General features: G+C 39.5%; 1 protein-coding gene across 3 annotated transcripts in view; it reads left to right on the forward strand.

Moving 5' to 3' along the window:
• The window catches only part of MCCC1 (methylcrotonyl-CoA carboxylase subunit 1), a 59,656-nt gene that overhangs the window by 16,555 nt on the left and 28,693 nt on the right, over nucleotides 1-14,408 (forward strand). For all 3 annotated transcript variants that reach the window (XM_072618364.1, XM_072618365.1, XM_072618366.1), the window contains exons 8-11: nucleotides 148-259; nucleotides 2,022-2,103; nucleotides 3,899-4,026; nucleotides 13,569-13,752. In XM_072618364.1, the coding sequence (XP_072474465.1) occupies nucleotides 148-259; nucleotides 2,022-2,103; nucleotides 3,899-4,026; nucleotides 13,569-13,752 (506 nt within the window). The remainder of the gene's footprint in view (nucleotides 1-147; nucleotides 260-2,021; nucleotides 2,104-3,898; nucleotides 4,027-13,568; nucleotides 13,753-14,408) is intronic.

The following is a 14,408-nucleotide window of genomic DNA, read 5'->3' on the forward strand; positions in this document are numbered from 1 at the left end:
TATTTCTTCTACTTTTTCTTGTAATCTTAACATAGCACAAAAATCTAACCTAAAAAAGAACAATGAAACTCACTAGAAAGACCAGGAGTTTCCTTTAGCAAATGCCATGTTACCATGTCAGAACAATCAGCGTTTACCCTCCGACAGGCATGTGGAAGTTCAAGTCTTTGGTGACCAACATGGCAATGCTGTGTATTTGTTTGAGAGAGATTGCAGTGTCCAGAGAAGACACCAGAAAATCATCGAGGAGGCCCCAGGGGTAAGGACAGTCTTCAAAGGAATTTACGGCTAGTTTGCCTTGATTGTCATGTCAGTAACAGGCCTGGGAAGTCTAGTCTCACTTCCTCAAATCTGAAATCTAATCCCACTTCCTTCTCCGTCTTCTGGATTAAACTGTGAAGAGGTTGCTAATTTGTAGTGGCAGAGTGAGCTACCTCATAGGGAAGGAAGAAGTAAGTAGGTATTTACGTACCACCTGCTTTGTGCTAAGGACTTTACAAATATTATGTCATTTGACCCTCACAGTAACCCTGGGAAGGAAGTGCTGTTATTATCCCAATTTTACCATTGTGGAAACTGAGGCAGGCAATGGTTAAGCGACTTGCCTGTGGTCATACTACTAGTGTTTGAGACCAGATTTGAACTCAAGTCTTCCTGACTCCAGGCCCATGTTCTGTCTACCACTGGGCAACTCATTGGGAACTCCCCTACACCGATGAAACCACAGGTCTTATTAATATCAGATGCTTATCATAATATACTGAAGGGACACATAGTGACCTGGTCAGTAAAGCCACTTAATAATGCATGGGATCTAGAGTGTGCCTATGGTGGCCCAAATTCTACTTTACAATGACTAATGTTTTACAGTGAGGTTTTGTTAATACAGTTTAAAAAATTAATTCAAAGTAATATTAATTTATGATTAGCCAGAAATCTATTTTTTGGCCATAAATAGGTCCTGAAAAATAGGTTTGTTGAAAATTTTCTAAAATATATTGTTTTTTTAAATTGAAATGAATATGTAAACTCACTTTCCTGCTTTAGTATAGAATCTTGAACTTCATTAGAATCTTTCTTTGATTAGTGAAGGCATTTCAGTGGCCCCACAGACAGGGTATAAGCCTGACCCAGTTACTTCATCTCTCTAGGCCTTGGTTTACTCATCTGTAAAATAAGAGAGTTGGATTAGACATTCTCTGAGGTTTCTTCTAGCTGTACCTCTATGAGCTCTTGATTTTCGCTACTGTAGCATTGTAGACGTCAAAAGTATAGGAGATTGGATGTGCTGATCTCAAACTATACTCCCAAACTGATTTTTTTTAAAGTCAATCAGTCTCAGATAATTTTTTTATTATGATTCACCTCTTTCTCCTAAAATCAAAATTTCAGTGATCTGGGTGTTTCCATTTCATTGTAATAGTCTATTCTAGACATCCTAATTGGCAACTTCATGCCCAATGAAATGTGTAGAGAATGAGCCTTCAATATAATTGGGGAAGGGGAGGTTGTTAGTTTCTTCACTTATTCATTCATATTTACTTCTCCTATAAACCCATCTTAATTGTCATTGGAGACTGGGACCAAATGAAATGGGACTCTTCTGTAATGTCGCTCAATATTCCAATATTATCTCTTGGTTCCATGATAACTTCCAAAAGCATTGATTTTGACTAAAATTTTCTAACTCATGGTTACTTTGTTGTTTATTTAGAAATAAAATGGGGTCAGCAAAAGTTGTCAAACAGGCATCTGTAATTTTTAATTAATAAAAATGAAAACTGGTCTGGGGCACAAAGGCAGAGGCATTATTGTGCATGGTGAAATCTACAGCTGATGGATCAATCTAATGAGTCATTGATTTTCTTTGATAGTAACAGTTCCTGAAAATAAGACATTCTTTCATGGACATTTATAAAACCAGAGTTGCATAGAATTTCTTGGTGAGAAAAGATAGAGTGAGTAATGCCTGTGATCTTTGTGTGAGATTTATTTTTTTTTAATGTTTTAATTGTTCACAGCCTGGAATTGATCCCAAAGTTAGAAGGAAGCTTGGGGAAGCCGCAGTGAAAGCTGCGAAGGCTGTCAATTATGTGGGTGCAGGTGAGTGAGTGGAGGAACCAAGTGCTGGGGGAACTGGAAGGACCAGAATGGAAGCATGCATTTCTCCAGTTTTGAGAGCACAAGAAAACTATGAAGCCCTTTGGATTTTTTTTTGCGGGGGGGGGGGGGGGGGGGCAGGGCACTCTTCCTGAATGTATTTTACAAACCTCCATGTGCATGTGGATTCAATTCTGTGAGTCTGGCCATGAGTCAGGGTTCCCATGGATGGAAGCATGTTGTTTGAAGAAATAAGATAATAATGGCTTCCAACTTCCTCAGCTGGACCAGAGTTCCTTGGTGTCTTGGGGGGTGGGGGGTCTTTGTGGCTTTCCCTCTCTCGAGCCACCTTGAAGTGACTTAGTCATGGTGTCTTTGCTGGGACCTTTGGATCTGATTCTGGGGGCACCTACAGTTTGCTCAGTGTTCATTTCAGGGAACCTCTCCATCTTAGATGAAGAGGCAGTGTTAGAGTTTTAATTGTTTAAGTATCAGATGTTTTCCATTGGATGAAGAATTAGAAATAAAATTACATCTGATGCAGGATGGTGCCAGACCTAGAGGCCTGTGGGCTACCCGAGTCTTTCTTACCTCACCTCCCGAGGTCTTCGGCTGGCCACGCCGGGTGCGCATATGAGAGAAAGGACGTTCCAGAGTCGAACAAGGGTTGAGCTTTATTTCAGGGTCTCGGTTACAAGTGCAGGGGATTCTTCCTTAGGAGGGAGAGAGAGAGGGATCTCCCAAGGAGGCAAAGATCTTACAATAAGAGATTGGAAGTAGAAGTATAAGTGAGGAGAGAGGGGGAGGGGAGAGAGGAGAGAGGAAAAGGGGAGCCTTGTTGTCCTGTCCGCTCCGCACCCCTCCGCCCAAGAGAGCTTTCAGGCTTTCCTGATCCTGCTTAAGCTCTGCAGCGGCATAGTTTGCATCTGAATACCGTGCCTGTTAGGTAACTAGGTGTGCTCCAATCCGGGACAATCTCGAGGGTGGGGAGAGCTCTCTCCCATCACGTTTCTCACGGGAAGAGGCGGAAATACACGAGATAGCTCGGTTCACCTCGATTCCCAGCCGTTTCCTGGAAGGTCTCGTGAGAACTCTAAGATTTAGAAGTTCCCACCTTTACCCGCCCGAGACTGTCCACACGGAATTGAACTTCCAACCTTCACAGGATGGGAGGAGGGGAAATAAGAGGATCTTTTTAAGAGAAAAGAGTATAGATAGATAGATAGATAGATAGATAGATAGATAGATAGATAGATAGATAGATAGATAGATAGACAGACAGACAGATAGATAGATATAGATATAGATATATATCTTCTGCTCTTTGTCAGGCACTGTGCTTGCTAAGCACTGTCACAAATATTGTCCAATTTAATCTTCATGACAGCCCTGGGGAGATGGGGAGATTATAATCCCTATTTTACAGTTGAGGAAAACAGTTTAAGTGACTTGCCTAGGGTTATCCAGCTAGTGTCTGAGGCTAGATTTGAACTCAGGCTTCCCTGACTCCAAACCTAGTGCTACTCACTGTACCACCACCTGCATCAGAATTACAGTATTGAAGCTGTAAGAGACTTCAGATCCCATTGGGTCCAGTTTCTTCATCTTAATAGATGAGGAAACAGACCAGGGAAGTTAAGTGATTCCCTGCTAGTATCAGCAGAATCAGGACTAGAACTCAGGTCTCCCGGCTCTCAGGCCAGGGATCTTTCTGCTTCACTCTTTCTTGGCAGGATTTTGATTTGGGACCTTCTCATACTTTACCACTTCAGCTTAACCCCAGAATCTCACGTTCTAGGAACTGTGGAGTTCATCATGGACTCAAACCACAACTTCTACTTCATGGAAATGAACACGAGGCTGCAGGTGGAGCATCCTGTTACCGAGATGATCACGGGGACTGACTTGGTGGAATGGCAGCTCCGGGTGAGTGACGCCCTAGGAAGGAGCCCAGATGGCCAGGAGAGGAGGGGATCCAGGGGCTCAGGATTGCCTGGGAGGGGTTAGTTACCTGGGGCTATCAGCAGCAAGGCCTTTGGGGGCGCCACAGTACTTAGAGCAGCAGAGATGGAGTCGGGAAGAGTTTGGTTCAGATTCAGCCTGGGTCACTTACTAGGTGGGTGACAGAGCAAATCACTTCCCTACTGTCTACCTCGTTTTCCTCAGTTATAAGTTCCTCTCTGGGTTGTTGTGAGGGTCAAATGAGATCACAAATGTAAAGGATGTTGCAAATTTTAAAAAGCTCTGTAAATGTAGCTCTTCTTTTTAGGAATAAGGCCCATGAAATGTGGAAGCCCAGCAGAGGTGGTGTGCTTGATCTATCAGTCAAGGCCAAGAGTGTTTAATTCATAGGATTGTGTCTCTAGAGGCAGAGGGAGTCTTAAAGCCCACCCATTTTACAGATGAGGAACCAAGGACTATCAGAATCAAGTGGCTTAGCCAAGATCACACAGGTGGTATGATTTGAATGCAGGGCCTCTCACTCCAGAACCATGGTACTTTTTGCAGAGCCACATGACTTTCTCCAGTTCCCGTTGAATTCCAATTCAGCAACCATTTTTTAGTGCCTACGCTGTACTAGGATGCCACAAAGACATTGTCCCTACTCCCAGTTGCTACTCAGATTGTAATGATTGAAGAATAAGTCAAAAGCTGGTAAACAGTCAGAATTCAGAGGATATGCAGAAGCCAGAGGTCAAGGAGAGCAGAGGTGAGAGAATCTTGCAGGGAGTCTTAATTGCTCACGCCTACCGCAGGAACCATGGCATGACCTTCTAGGGGTAGGTCAGCACGGGTGTGGAGTGGGGAGCGCTAGTGACCTTGGTTGGGAAGTAGGTTGGCCTGCGATGGGGAAAGATGTTCAGACACCAGGGAAATACCAATAGTGCCCCCCACATCACTACCACCAGCATGGGGCTAGGAGAGGAAGCCCCTGTCAGTGATGTTTAGGAAGAGTCACATCTTTTGTGTTATCTCTGATTAAGGACAATGGTTCCTTCCCTTCACCGCTTGTTACTTCTCCTAGATGAAAGAAAGATGAAACAATTCAAAGTCTGTTCATTTCTCAGTTCTTCTTGAATAACGTCAAGTTCTCCATCCTGGTCAGCAGGTACCTTTCTCTGATAAAAAGCAGTGGGGACTTAGATGGACTTAGGGCAGCTGTGGACTCAGTTTCCCCTCCCCAGACTCTCCAGTAATGAGGATATAAGTACTAACACTGCTTACTGAATCATCTAAGGCATCTCCTCTTTGATCATGGTGCTTCTCTTTTGACAGGTATTTTCTGAATGCGATTCTAGTAATAATGATAGCTTATATTTACATAGCACAATGTGACTTGTTATTTCACTGGGTCCACATGACAACCCTCTGAGGTAGGTGCAGTTGTTATCCCCACTTTTCAGATGAGGACAGTGATGCTAAGACAGGGTAAGTGATTTGCACAGGGTCTCTCAGCTAGTAAGTAACTCAAATTCCAATCCAGACCTTCTTGACTTAGTTTGAAGTGTTGACGGTCATGCTCAAATTTTGAGAGTTTTGTTTTGTCATTAGCCAAAAATATTTTGGATCTTCCAGCACCTTCTTTCCTTCTCTAGTTTGCTGTGTTTACTTGGCAACTCTGGCCAGATACATATGTTTTCTAGAAATTTGAAGTGTATTTCCAAGCTGCCAAGAATCTCAGACTTACAGTGCTTGACTTGAACAACTAACTCTTCCTCTGTGCCTGGCAACATGCATTTCCCTGTTTATTTTAATTGGTTTTTGTTTTAAGTATTAGTAGAGACAATTGTACCATTTTATTTTGTTTTATTTTGTAAGCCATGAGGCAGAATACAAAAATAGCGTCGGCTAGTCTTCAAGTTGTCTTTTGGATCCTTTTGCCAGCTATGGGGTTTTAAAGTTGACTGCCAACTACTAAAGCTTGGCATCACAATCCAACCAACTACAGCCATGCCCTGGCTGACCTCCACAGAGGTCAGAGGTCACTGTGATAGAGGCACATGGATCAGCCATCACTCTGCTAAAGAGCAGCACTCTCTTGGCAGCTCTTGAGAAGCCACATCTGTTTTTGTTCTCTTTTCTGAAATAAGTAAAGGATCAAACATTGCTATGCAATTCTCAGCTCTTTTTATCTATGGAATACAGCCTTTTGGGGCCAGATTCAGGGATGTTCCTTTTATTATCAGTGTTCCCTTCTCTTTCTTTTGCTTCTCTAGATGTGGAGACTTTACAGGTTCTCATGGTTTGTTGGGGAGAACTAGTTGCAAAATCTTTCTTTTGTGATCTTCTTTGTTCTCTGAACTCATGATCACCAGACTTGATAGATTTTTGATGTTCAGGGAAATCGGTACCTGATGTGAAATGTATGTGTCCAGAGTCCCAGGAAAAATATATCATTCTAGAACTTAGGAAAAGAGAAAGATTTTAGGCTGTTGAGGCTCAACAGTACCAGGAAAGACAGATTTTTGGAACTCAGATATTTACTTGGGGGAATTCAGATATTCCTAAGGCCTTGGTTTCTGGGACTTAAGGAAAACAGCATGATTTTGAGGTTCACAAAAAAGGGAAGATTTGTAGATTGTCATGAAACCTGCTGAGATGCAGATATCTGAGACTCAGGGACATCAATAGAGGCAGAGATGGACTTTTTAGGAAAATAAAAAAATAGAAACCAGCTTCTATTGATTGAGGAAACCATGCTCAGAAGACATTATTGGATTTGGTTTTTGAAACTGCAAAATGTCTAGTCATGGAAAGCCTCAGGCCTCATGCTGGGAGCTGCTTGTTGGAGCTCTAAGAGTCTAAACTTCCAGGCCTCAGGAGAGATCTAGGACTGAGATGGAGCAGTTTGCAAGGTTTGTGACACCCCAGTGGTACAAGGTTCCAAATCCCTGGCAATCCAGACAGAGCTAGTTTTCTGGAAAAGTACCTGCCAGAGAAGCATCTGAAAGTGGCCAACACCACTGACCAAGATAGCCATCCCAATATCCATTTCCCCACCTGGAGTGAAGCCTTGACTGGGCCTGCAGTACCCACATGGGACAAGAAAGGGCTCTTTTTTCCTAAGACTGAACCCAATTTTGGCAGGTGACTAATATGAGGACAGTTATAGCCACATTGAATGCTCATCTGAATTTGTTACTAGGAATGGAGGACAGTGTTTATTCAATAATGTTATGGTGAATTCACTGTCCTCTTTCGAATATTTTATTGAAATGGATTTTTTCTTTAGAAACAGAAGCTTGAAATGTGGTGCTACTTCCTCTAAGCCCTTAGGTTCTTTTTGTGAATAAAAGTATATGTTATAGAGAAGTGACATTGGACTTGGTCCTTTCTGTAACAGTTACTTCCTATTTCATTTTGATAATGAGCACCCTGAAAAGTTAACCACCAAAAAAAAAACCTATGGAATATATCCTGGGAACACAAAGAAACTTATAATTGAATCACACACGTATTTCCTTTCCAATAAGTTTTATTTTATTACTAGATAGTAAGGGTCATTAGAAGATTTTTGTTCTCAGCCTACCTACTCTTTGAGATTAAAATAGGAAAATCATAATGCCGCATTGTATATACCATCAGAGAATCCTGGCAATTGTCATAGACCAAATGTTGAATGATGTCTGTATATGAGAAAGACTGAATGGAAGTTTGAGTATTCATGTTTGAAAATAAGGAAAAAAATCTTGATTATTTCTTTTTTTAATTTCTTTTTGTTTATTTCATCAAATATTTTCTGATTGAATTTAAAAATTTTTAACATTTGTTCTTAAAAATTTGAGTACCAAATTCTTTCTCTTCCTCTAGTCCTTCCCCCACTTATTGAGAAGGTAAACTACATATATCAGTTATACATGTGAACTCATGTAAAACATATTTCCATATTAACCATGTTGCAAAAATAAAACAATAAAAAACAAGAAACATAAAGATAATGAAAAAAGTATACTTCAGTCTGCACTCAGAGTTCATTAGTTCTCACTCCCGAGGTAGATAGCATTTTCATCATAGGTCCTTTGGAATTATCTTGGATCATTTTATGGAGCACAGTAGCCAAGTCCTTAATGAATGATCACCATTACAGTATTGCTGTTACTTCATTTTGCATCAATTCATATAGGTCTTCCCAGTTCTTTTCTAAAACCATCATACTTATCATTTCTTATAGCACAATAATCATGTTCCACAGCTTGTTCAGCCATTCCCCAATAGATGGCTATCTCCTCAAGTTTCCAGTTCTTTGGCACCAAAAGGAGAGCTTCTATAAATGTTTGTGTAAAAATGCATCCTTTTTCCTTTCCTTTGGTCTCTTTGAGACACAGATCCAGTGGTGGTATTCCTGGGGATGCATAGTTTTGACCCTTTGGCCATAATTCCACATTGGTGCCAGAATGGTTGGGCCAGTTCACAACTCCACTGGCAGTGCATTAGAGGCTCTACTTTCCCACATTCCCTCTAGCATTTGTCAGTTTCCTTTCCTGTCATGTTAGTCAACTTGATAGGTATGAGGTAGTATCTCAGGGTTGTTTTGATTTGCATTTTTCTAATCAGTAGTGATTTAGAGCACTTTCTCATGTGGCTCTCAATACCTTTGCTTCCTTCTGAAGACTGCCTATTCATGTCCTTTGACCATTTCTCAAGTGGGGAATGGCTGCCATTTTTATAAATTTGACTTATTTCCCTATATGTTTTAGAAATGAGGCCTCTATCAGAAAAACTTGCTAGAACATTCCCCCCATTTCCTGCTTTCCTCCTAATTTTGGCTGCATTGGTTTTGTGTGTACAAAAAAATTTTTTTTTTTAATTTTCTGTAATCAAAATTACCTATCTTTACTTTCCATGATACTCTCTGTCTCTTGTTTTGTCCTAAAGTCTTCCCTGACTTCAGTTTTCCCATGTTCTCATGATTTGCTTGTGATATCACCCTTCCTCGATTTTGGCCTTATTTTTGTATGTGGTGTGAGATGTTGGCCTATGCCTAGTTTCTACCAAACTGCTGTCCAGTTTTCCCAGCAACTTTTGTACAATGATGAATTTTTGCCTCAAAAGCTGGATCTCTACATTTATCAAACACTAAATTATGATGATCACTTATTCCTGTGTGTTATGTACTTAATCTATCCTACTGGCTCACTATTCTGTTACCCAGTAACATGATTTTCATGATTACCGTTTTGTAATCTAGAACTGTAGAGCCCAATGACAGTTTATAATCATTGTGACATATTGCTATAATCTCTTGGCTAGTATTTTATTTAAAAATTTTTGCATGAACATTCTTAGGTAAATTGGCCTATAGTTTTCTTTCTCCATTTTTGCTCTCCCTGGTATAGGTATCAAGACCATATCTCTGTCATAGAAGGAGTTTGGTAGGACCCCTTCTTTATGCATTTTTCCAAATAGTTTGTGAAGTATTGGGATTAATTCTTCCTTTAATGTTTGGTAGAATTCATTTATAAACCCATCTGGTCCTGGATATTTTTTCTTTGGGAGATCATTTATGGCTTGTTCAATTTCTTTTTCTAAAATAAGGTTATTTCAGTTTTTAGTTCCTCTTTTGTTAATCTGGACAATTTATATTTTTGTAAATATTCATCCATTTCACTTAGAGTCTCAGTTTTACTGGCATATAATTGGACAAAATAATTCCTAATAATTACTTTAAATTCATCCTCATTGGTAGTGCATTAATCCTTTTCATTTTTGAGATTGATAACTTGTTTTCTTCTTTTTTAATCAAATTAACCAATGGTTTATTTATTGGTTTTATTTTTTCACAAAACCAGCCCCTAGTTTTACTTATTAGTTCAACAGCTTTTTTACTTTCAGTTTTATCATTTCCCTTTTGATTTTCAGGGTTTTCATTTTGATGTTTAATTAGCGATTTTTAATTTGTTCTTTTTCTAGGTTTTTTTAGTTGTGTGTCCAATTCATTGATCTGCTCTTTCTCTGTTTTATTGATGTACACATTTAGAGATATAAATTTTCCCCTAAGTACTGCTTTGGCTGCATCCCACAGATTTTAGTATTTTGTCTCATTTCTGTCATTACATTTAATGAAATTATCTAGTAATTTCATCATTTCTATAATTGATTCTTTGACCCATTAATTCTTTAGAATTAGATTATATAGTTTCCAATTAATTTTTAATCTGTATTTCCATGACCTCTTATTGCATGTTATGTTCATTGCATTATTATGTGAAAAGGGTATACTTAATGTTTCTGCTTTTCTGCATTTGGTTGTGAGGTTTTTATGCCATAAAATGTGGTCAGTTTTTGTGATAGTGTCATGTCTGGCTGAAAAAAAGATACATTCCTTTCTTTTCCCGTTTACTTTTCTTCAGAGGTCTATCATAACTTTTATAAAATTCTATTCATCTCCTTAACTTTTCTCATTTATTTTATGGTTAGATTTATGTCAACCTGAGAGGGAATAGTTGAGGTCCGCCACTAGTACAGTTTTACTGTCTGTTTCCTCCTGTAATTCATTTAACTTTTCCCTTAAGAATTTGGATTGTCTATTGTACCTTTTAGCAAGATGTAGTTTCCCAGCTTATTTTCTTTTAATTAGGTCAATATTTGTTTTTGCTTTGTCTGAGATCACGATTGCTGACATTGCCTTTTTTTTTACTTCAATTGAAGTATATTAGATTCTGTTCCAGTCCCTTATTTTAACTGTGTGTACCTCATTTCAAGTGTGTTTCTTGTAAATAACATGTTGTTAGATTCTGGTTTTTTAATCCATTCTGCTGTCTGCTTGCATTTTGTTCACATTTGCAACTATGGTTACTAAGTGTACACTTCCTTTCATCATATTTTCTTCTGTTTATCCTCTCTTTTTATCCTGTTCCACCTTCCCTTTATCTCCTCTTCCTTTTATCGTCCCTTCCCCCCCTTTTCTCATTGTCATCCCCTTCTTCTCTGTTGGGTAAGAGAGATTTCTGCAGACAGCTGAGTCTGAATATATCTTTTTACTCTTTAAATCAATTCAGATGAGAGGGAGGTTCAAATATTGCCCATCCAACTCCCTCCACTTCCCCATTCCCTGTAAAAGCTTTTCCTTGCACACCTCTTTTATATGAGATAATTTCCTCCATTCCTCTCCCTTTCCTCTTCCCCAGTGCATCCCTCTTTCTCACCTATCCATTTTTTTTTATCATTCCAACATAATCAAATCACTCTACTGCCCTCTGTCTATGTGGAGTCCTTCTAACTGCCCTCCTAATGATAGTTCTTGGGCATTCCATGTATCATCTTTCCATATAGAATATAAACAATTTAATCTTAGTGAGTCCCTTATGAATTCTCTTTCATGTTTATCTTTTTATGTTTCTCTGGAGACCTGTATTTGAAAGTCCTATTTTCTGTTCAGGTCTATTCTTTTCATCAGGAATATTTGAAAGCCCTCTGGTTCATTAAATATAATCTTTCTCCTGAAAGATTATACTCAGTTTTGCTAAGTCTGTTATTCTTGGTTGTAATCTTTGCATCTTTGACTTCCAGAATATCATTCCAAGCCCTCCCCTTCTTTAATGTGGCAGATGATAAGTTTTGTGTGATTCTAACTATGGTTCCATGGTTTGTGAATGGTTTCTTTCTGTCTGCTTATTCACTCTTTGACCTGGTAACTCTGGAAATTATCTGTAATGTTCCTGGAAGTTTTCATTTGGGTATCTCTTTCAGGTATTGATCGGTGGATTCTTTCAATTTTTATTTTACTCTCTGATTCCAAAATATCAGGGTAGTTTTCCTTGAGAATTTCTTGAAATATGATACGTAGACTCTTTCTTTGATTATGGTTTGCAAGTAGTCCAATAATTCTTAGATTATCTCTCCTCACTCTATTTTCCAGGTCAGTTGTTTTTCCAATGAGATATTTCACATTTTTTTCTATAGTTTTTTCATTCCTTTGACTTTGTTGTATAGTCTTTCTTGATGCCTCATGGAGTCATTAGTTTCTGCTTATCCAATTCTAATTTTAAAGGAATAGTTTTATTCAGCAAACTTTTGTATCTCTTTTCCCATTTGGCCAATTCTATTTTGGGGTGTTATTTTCTTCAGTGTTTTTGTAACTCTTTTACTGAGCTGTTAATTATCTTTTCATAATTTTCTTGCATTTCTTTCATTTCTGTTCCAGTTTTTCCTTTTTCATTCCTATTTGATTATGAAAATCATTTTTTTTAGCTTTTCCAGAAATTCTTGTTGGGTTTGTGTTCAATTCACTTTTTTTCTTAAGAGGTCTTGCAGCTGTTTTGACATCATTTTCTTCTTCTGAATTTGTGACTTGATCTAACCTGTCACCATAGTAACTTTTTATAGTCAAGTTCTTTTTTATGGTTTGCTTATTTTTCTAGCCTTTGAACTTTATGTTAAAGTTGAACTTTGTTTTTGGTATAGGGAGGAGGGGGCACTCTTTTAAACTTCAGACTTTTTCCTCACTGCTGATTTCAGAGCTAGTTTTGGGGATTTGGAAGTTTTTAATGCTCCCAAGTGGTGTGATCCAGGGAACAGTGTGGTCACTGCTTTCCTGGTTTACTTTCTGGTCCTCACTCAGGAAGAGCCCTGATCTCTTGGGATTTCCACAGATTCTGCTTTTTAGGGCCCCTGCTCCCTTGGAACAGCAAGTTCTCTTCTCAGCCTTGGAACTGTGATCCAAGAGTGGGCATAGGAAATGGAGTTTTTTTTTACGTCAATTGAAGTATATTAGATATTGTTCCAGTCCCTTATTTTAACTGTGTGTGTCCCTCATTTCAAGTGTGTTTCTTGTAAATAACATGTTGTTAGATTCTGGTTTTTTAATCCATCCTGCTAGCACAGGAGTCATTTGTAATCTCTTTCTAACCAGTTGCCCAATCCCCTTTCTATCCCAAAAGTGCTACTGCTTATGTTGCCACCACCAAGTCCCACTATTGGTGTTGCAACTGAGCCAGCCTCCACCCCACTCCACCCCCCACCCCCTGTCACAGATCTCTCTTTCTGACCACCTACATTATCTTGGGCTAGAAGAATGTCTCACCTTATATTTTGTGGGTTCTATTGCCCCAGAATTCTTTTTGAGGCATTATTTTAAAGGTTGTTTGGAGGTGAATGTTGGGAGAGCTTGGCTGAAGTGCTTCCTCTGCTCCACTATCTTAGCTCCACCTCCAGAAGTCCTCTTGATTATTTCCAACCACCAGTGTGTCCAGCCTTGATCTTTGGACTCAAAATTTAACTGCTTTAGGGAGTAGGCCACAGAACTCCTTGCCATTCCTGTTTACATGTAGACCATTTCCATCTCGGCCACCAAGAGAAGGCATCTCAAAGTATGCAAATGTGAGTGGATCAAAGGGCTATTGTTTCCATTGGCTACACTAAGTAAAATTAGATATTTGGTCCAGAAAGAGCCAGAACCAAGGTTTGCTAATGCTCTTAGCTATTATTTTAAGATGGAATTTTGCAAACAAAAAATTTTTTTTTTTTAGATTGCTGCAGGAGAGAAGCTGCCTTTGAGTCAGGAGGAAATAAGACTGAAAGGCCATGCCTTTGAAGCAAGAATATATGCAGAGGATCCTCAGAATAACTTCCTGCCTGGTGCGGGACCCCTGGTGCACTTGTCTACACCACCCACAGAGCCTAGTCTTAGGATCGAAACTGGAGTGAGGCAAGGTAAGCAGGATGAGCATCTGGCCCTTGTCATTTTCAGTCTGCCTGTAACCTAGGACCGTGATTGCTGTGCTCCCTGGGAGGGACCATGGCCAGAAAGCAGGTGGTGAGCCCCAGGGGCTCTAGCAGTGGGACTTATTCTTGTCTTGGTGACAGCTACCTCCCGAACCCTTTTTTAGCCACTCTAATGGCATTCACCAATTTGCTATTATTTTTCATACTTTCAAAAGTGACAGCTGATTTTAAAGAAGAAAAACAATCTGTGAATCCCACAGTCCCACTTGGAAAGCTTGTGTTGTTTCCTCCCATTAGTACTTGCTGATTGCCTGCATGTCCTATGCACAACATTATGGAGAACACTCACAAGTCTGGTTGAGAACAGTGTCTGCTGTCAAGGAGCTGGGCTCTTTGTGTAGATAAGAATTGAAACTACATGAAATAACAATTAAAGAATTAAATAACAGTTCATGGCAATAAAACAGAAGAGACATTCTGGGGCTGTGGTTAATTAGTAGAACCATGGATTCCCTGGTGCTGTCAGAGTTCATAGGGGGAGGGGGGAGCAGTGCACTGTCACTCTGAGGAGGAATTAGTCACAGTGACATAGGGAGTGGATTTGAGTTGGGTTTTGAAGGAGAGGTGGATTAGGTGAACAGCGA

Source organism: Notamacropus eugenii, chromosome 6, assembly GCF_028372415.1.
Source record: "Notamacropus eugenii isolate mMacEug1 chromosome 6, mMacEug1.pri_v2, whole genome shotgun sequence".
Taxonomy (NCBI): Eukaryota; Metazoa; Chordata; class Mammalia; order Diprotodontia; family Macropodidae; genus Notamacropus; species Notamacropus eugenii.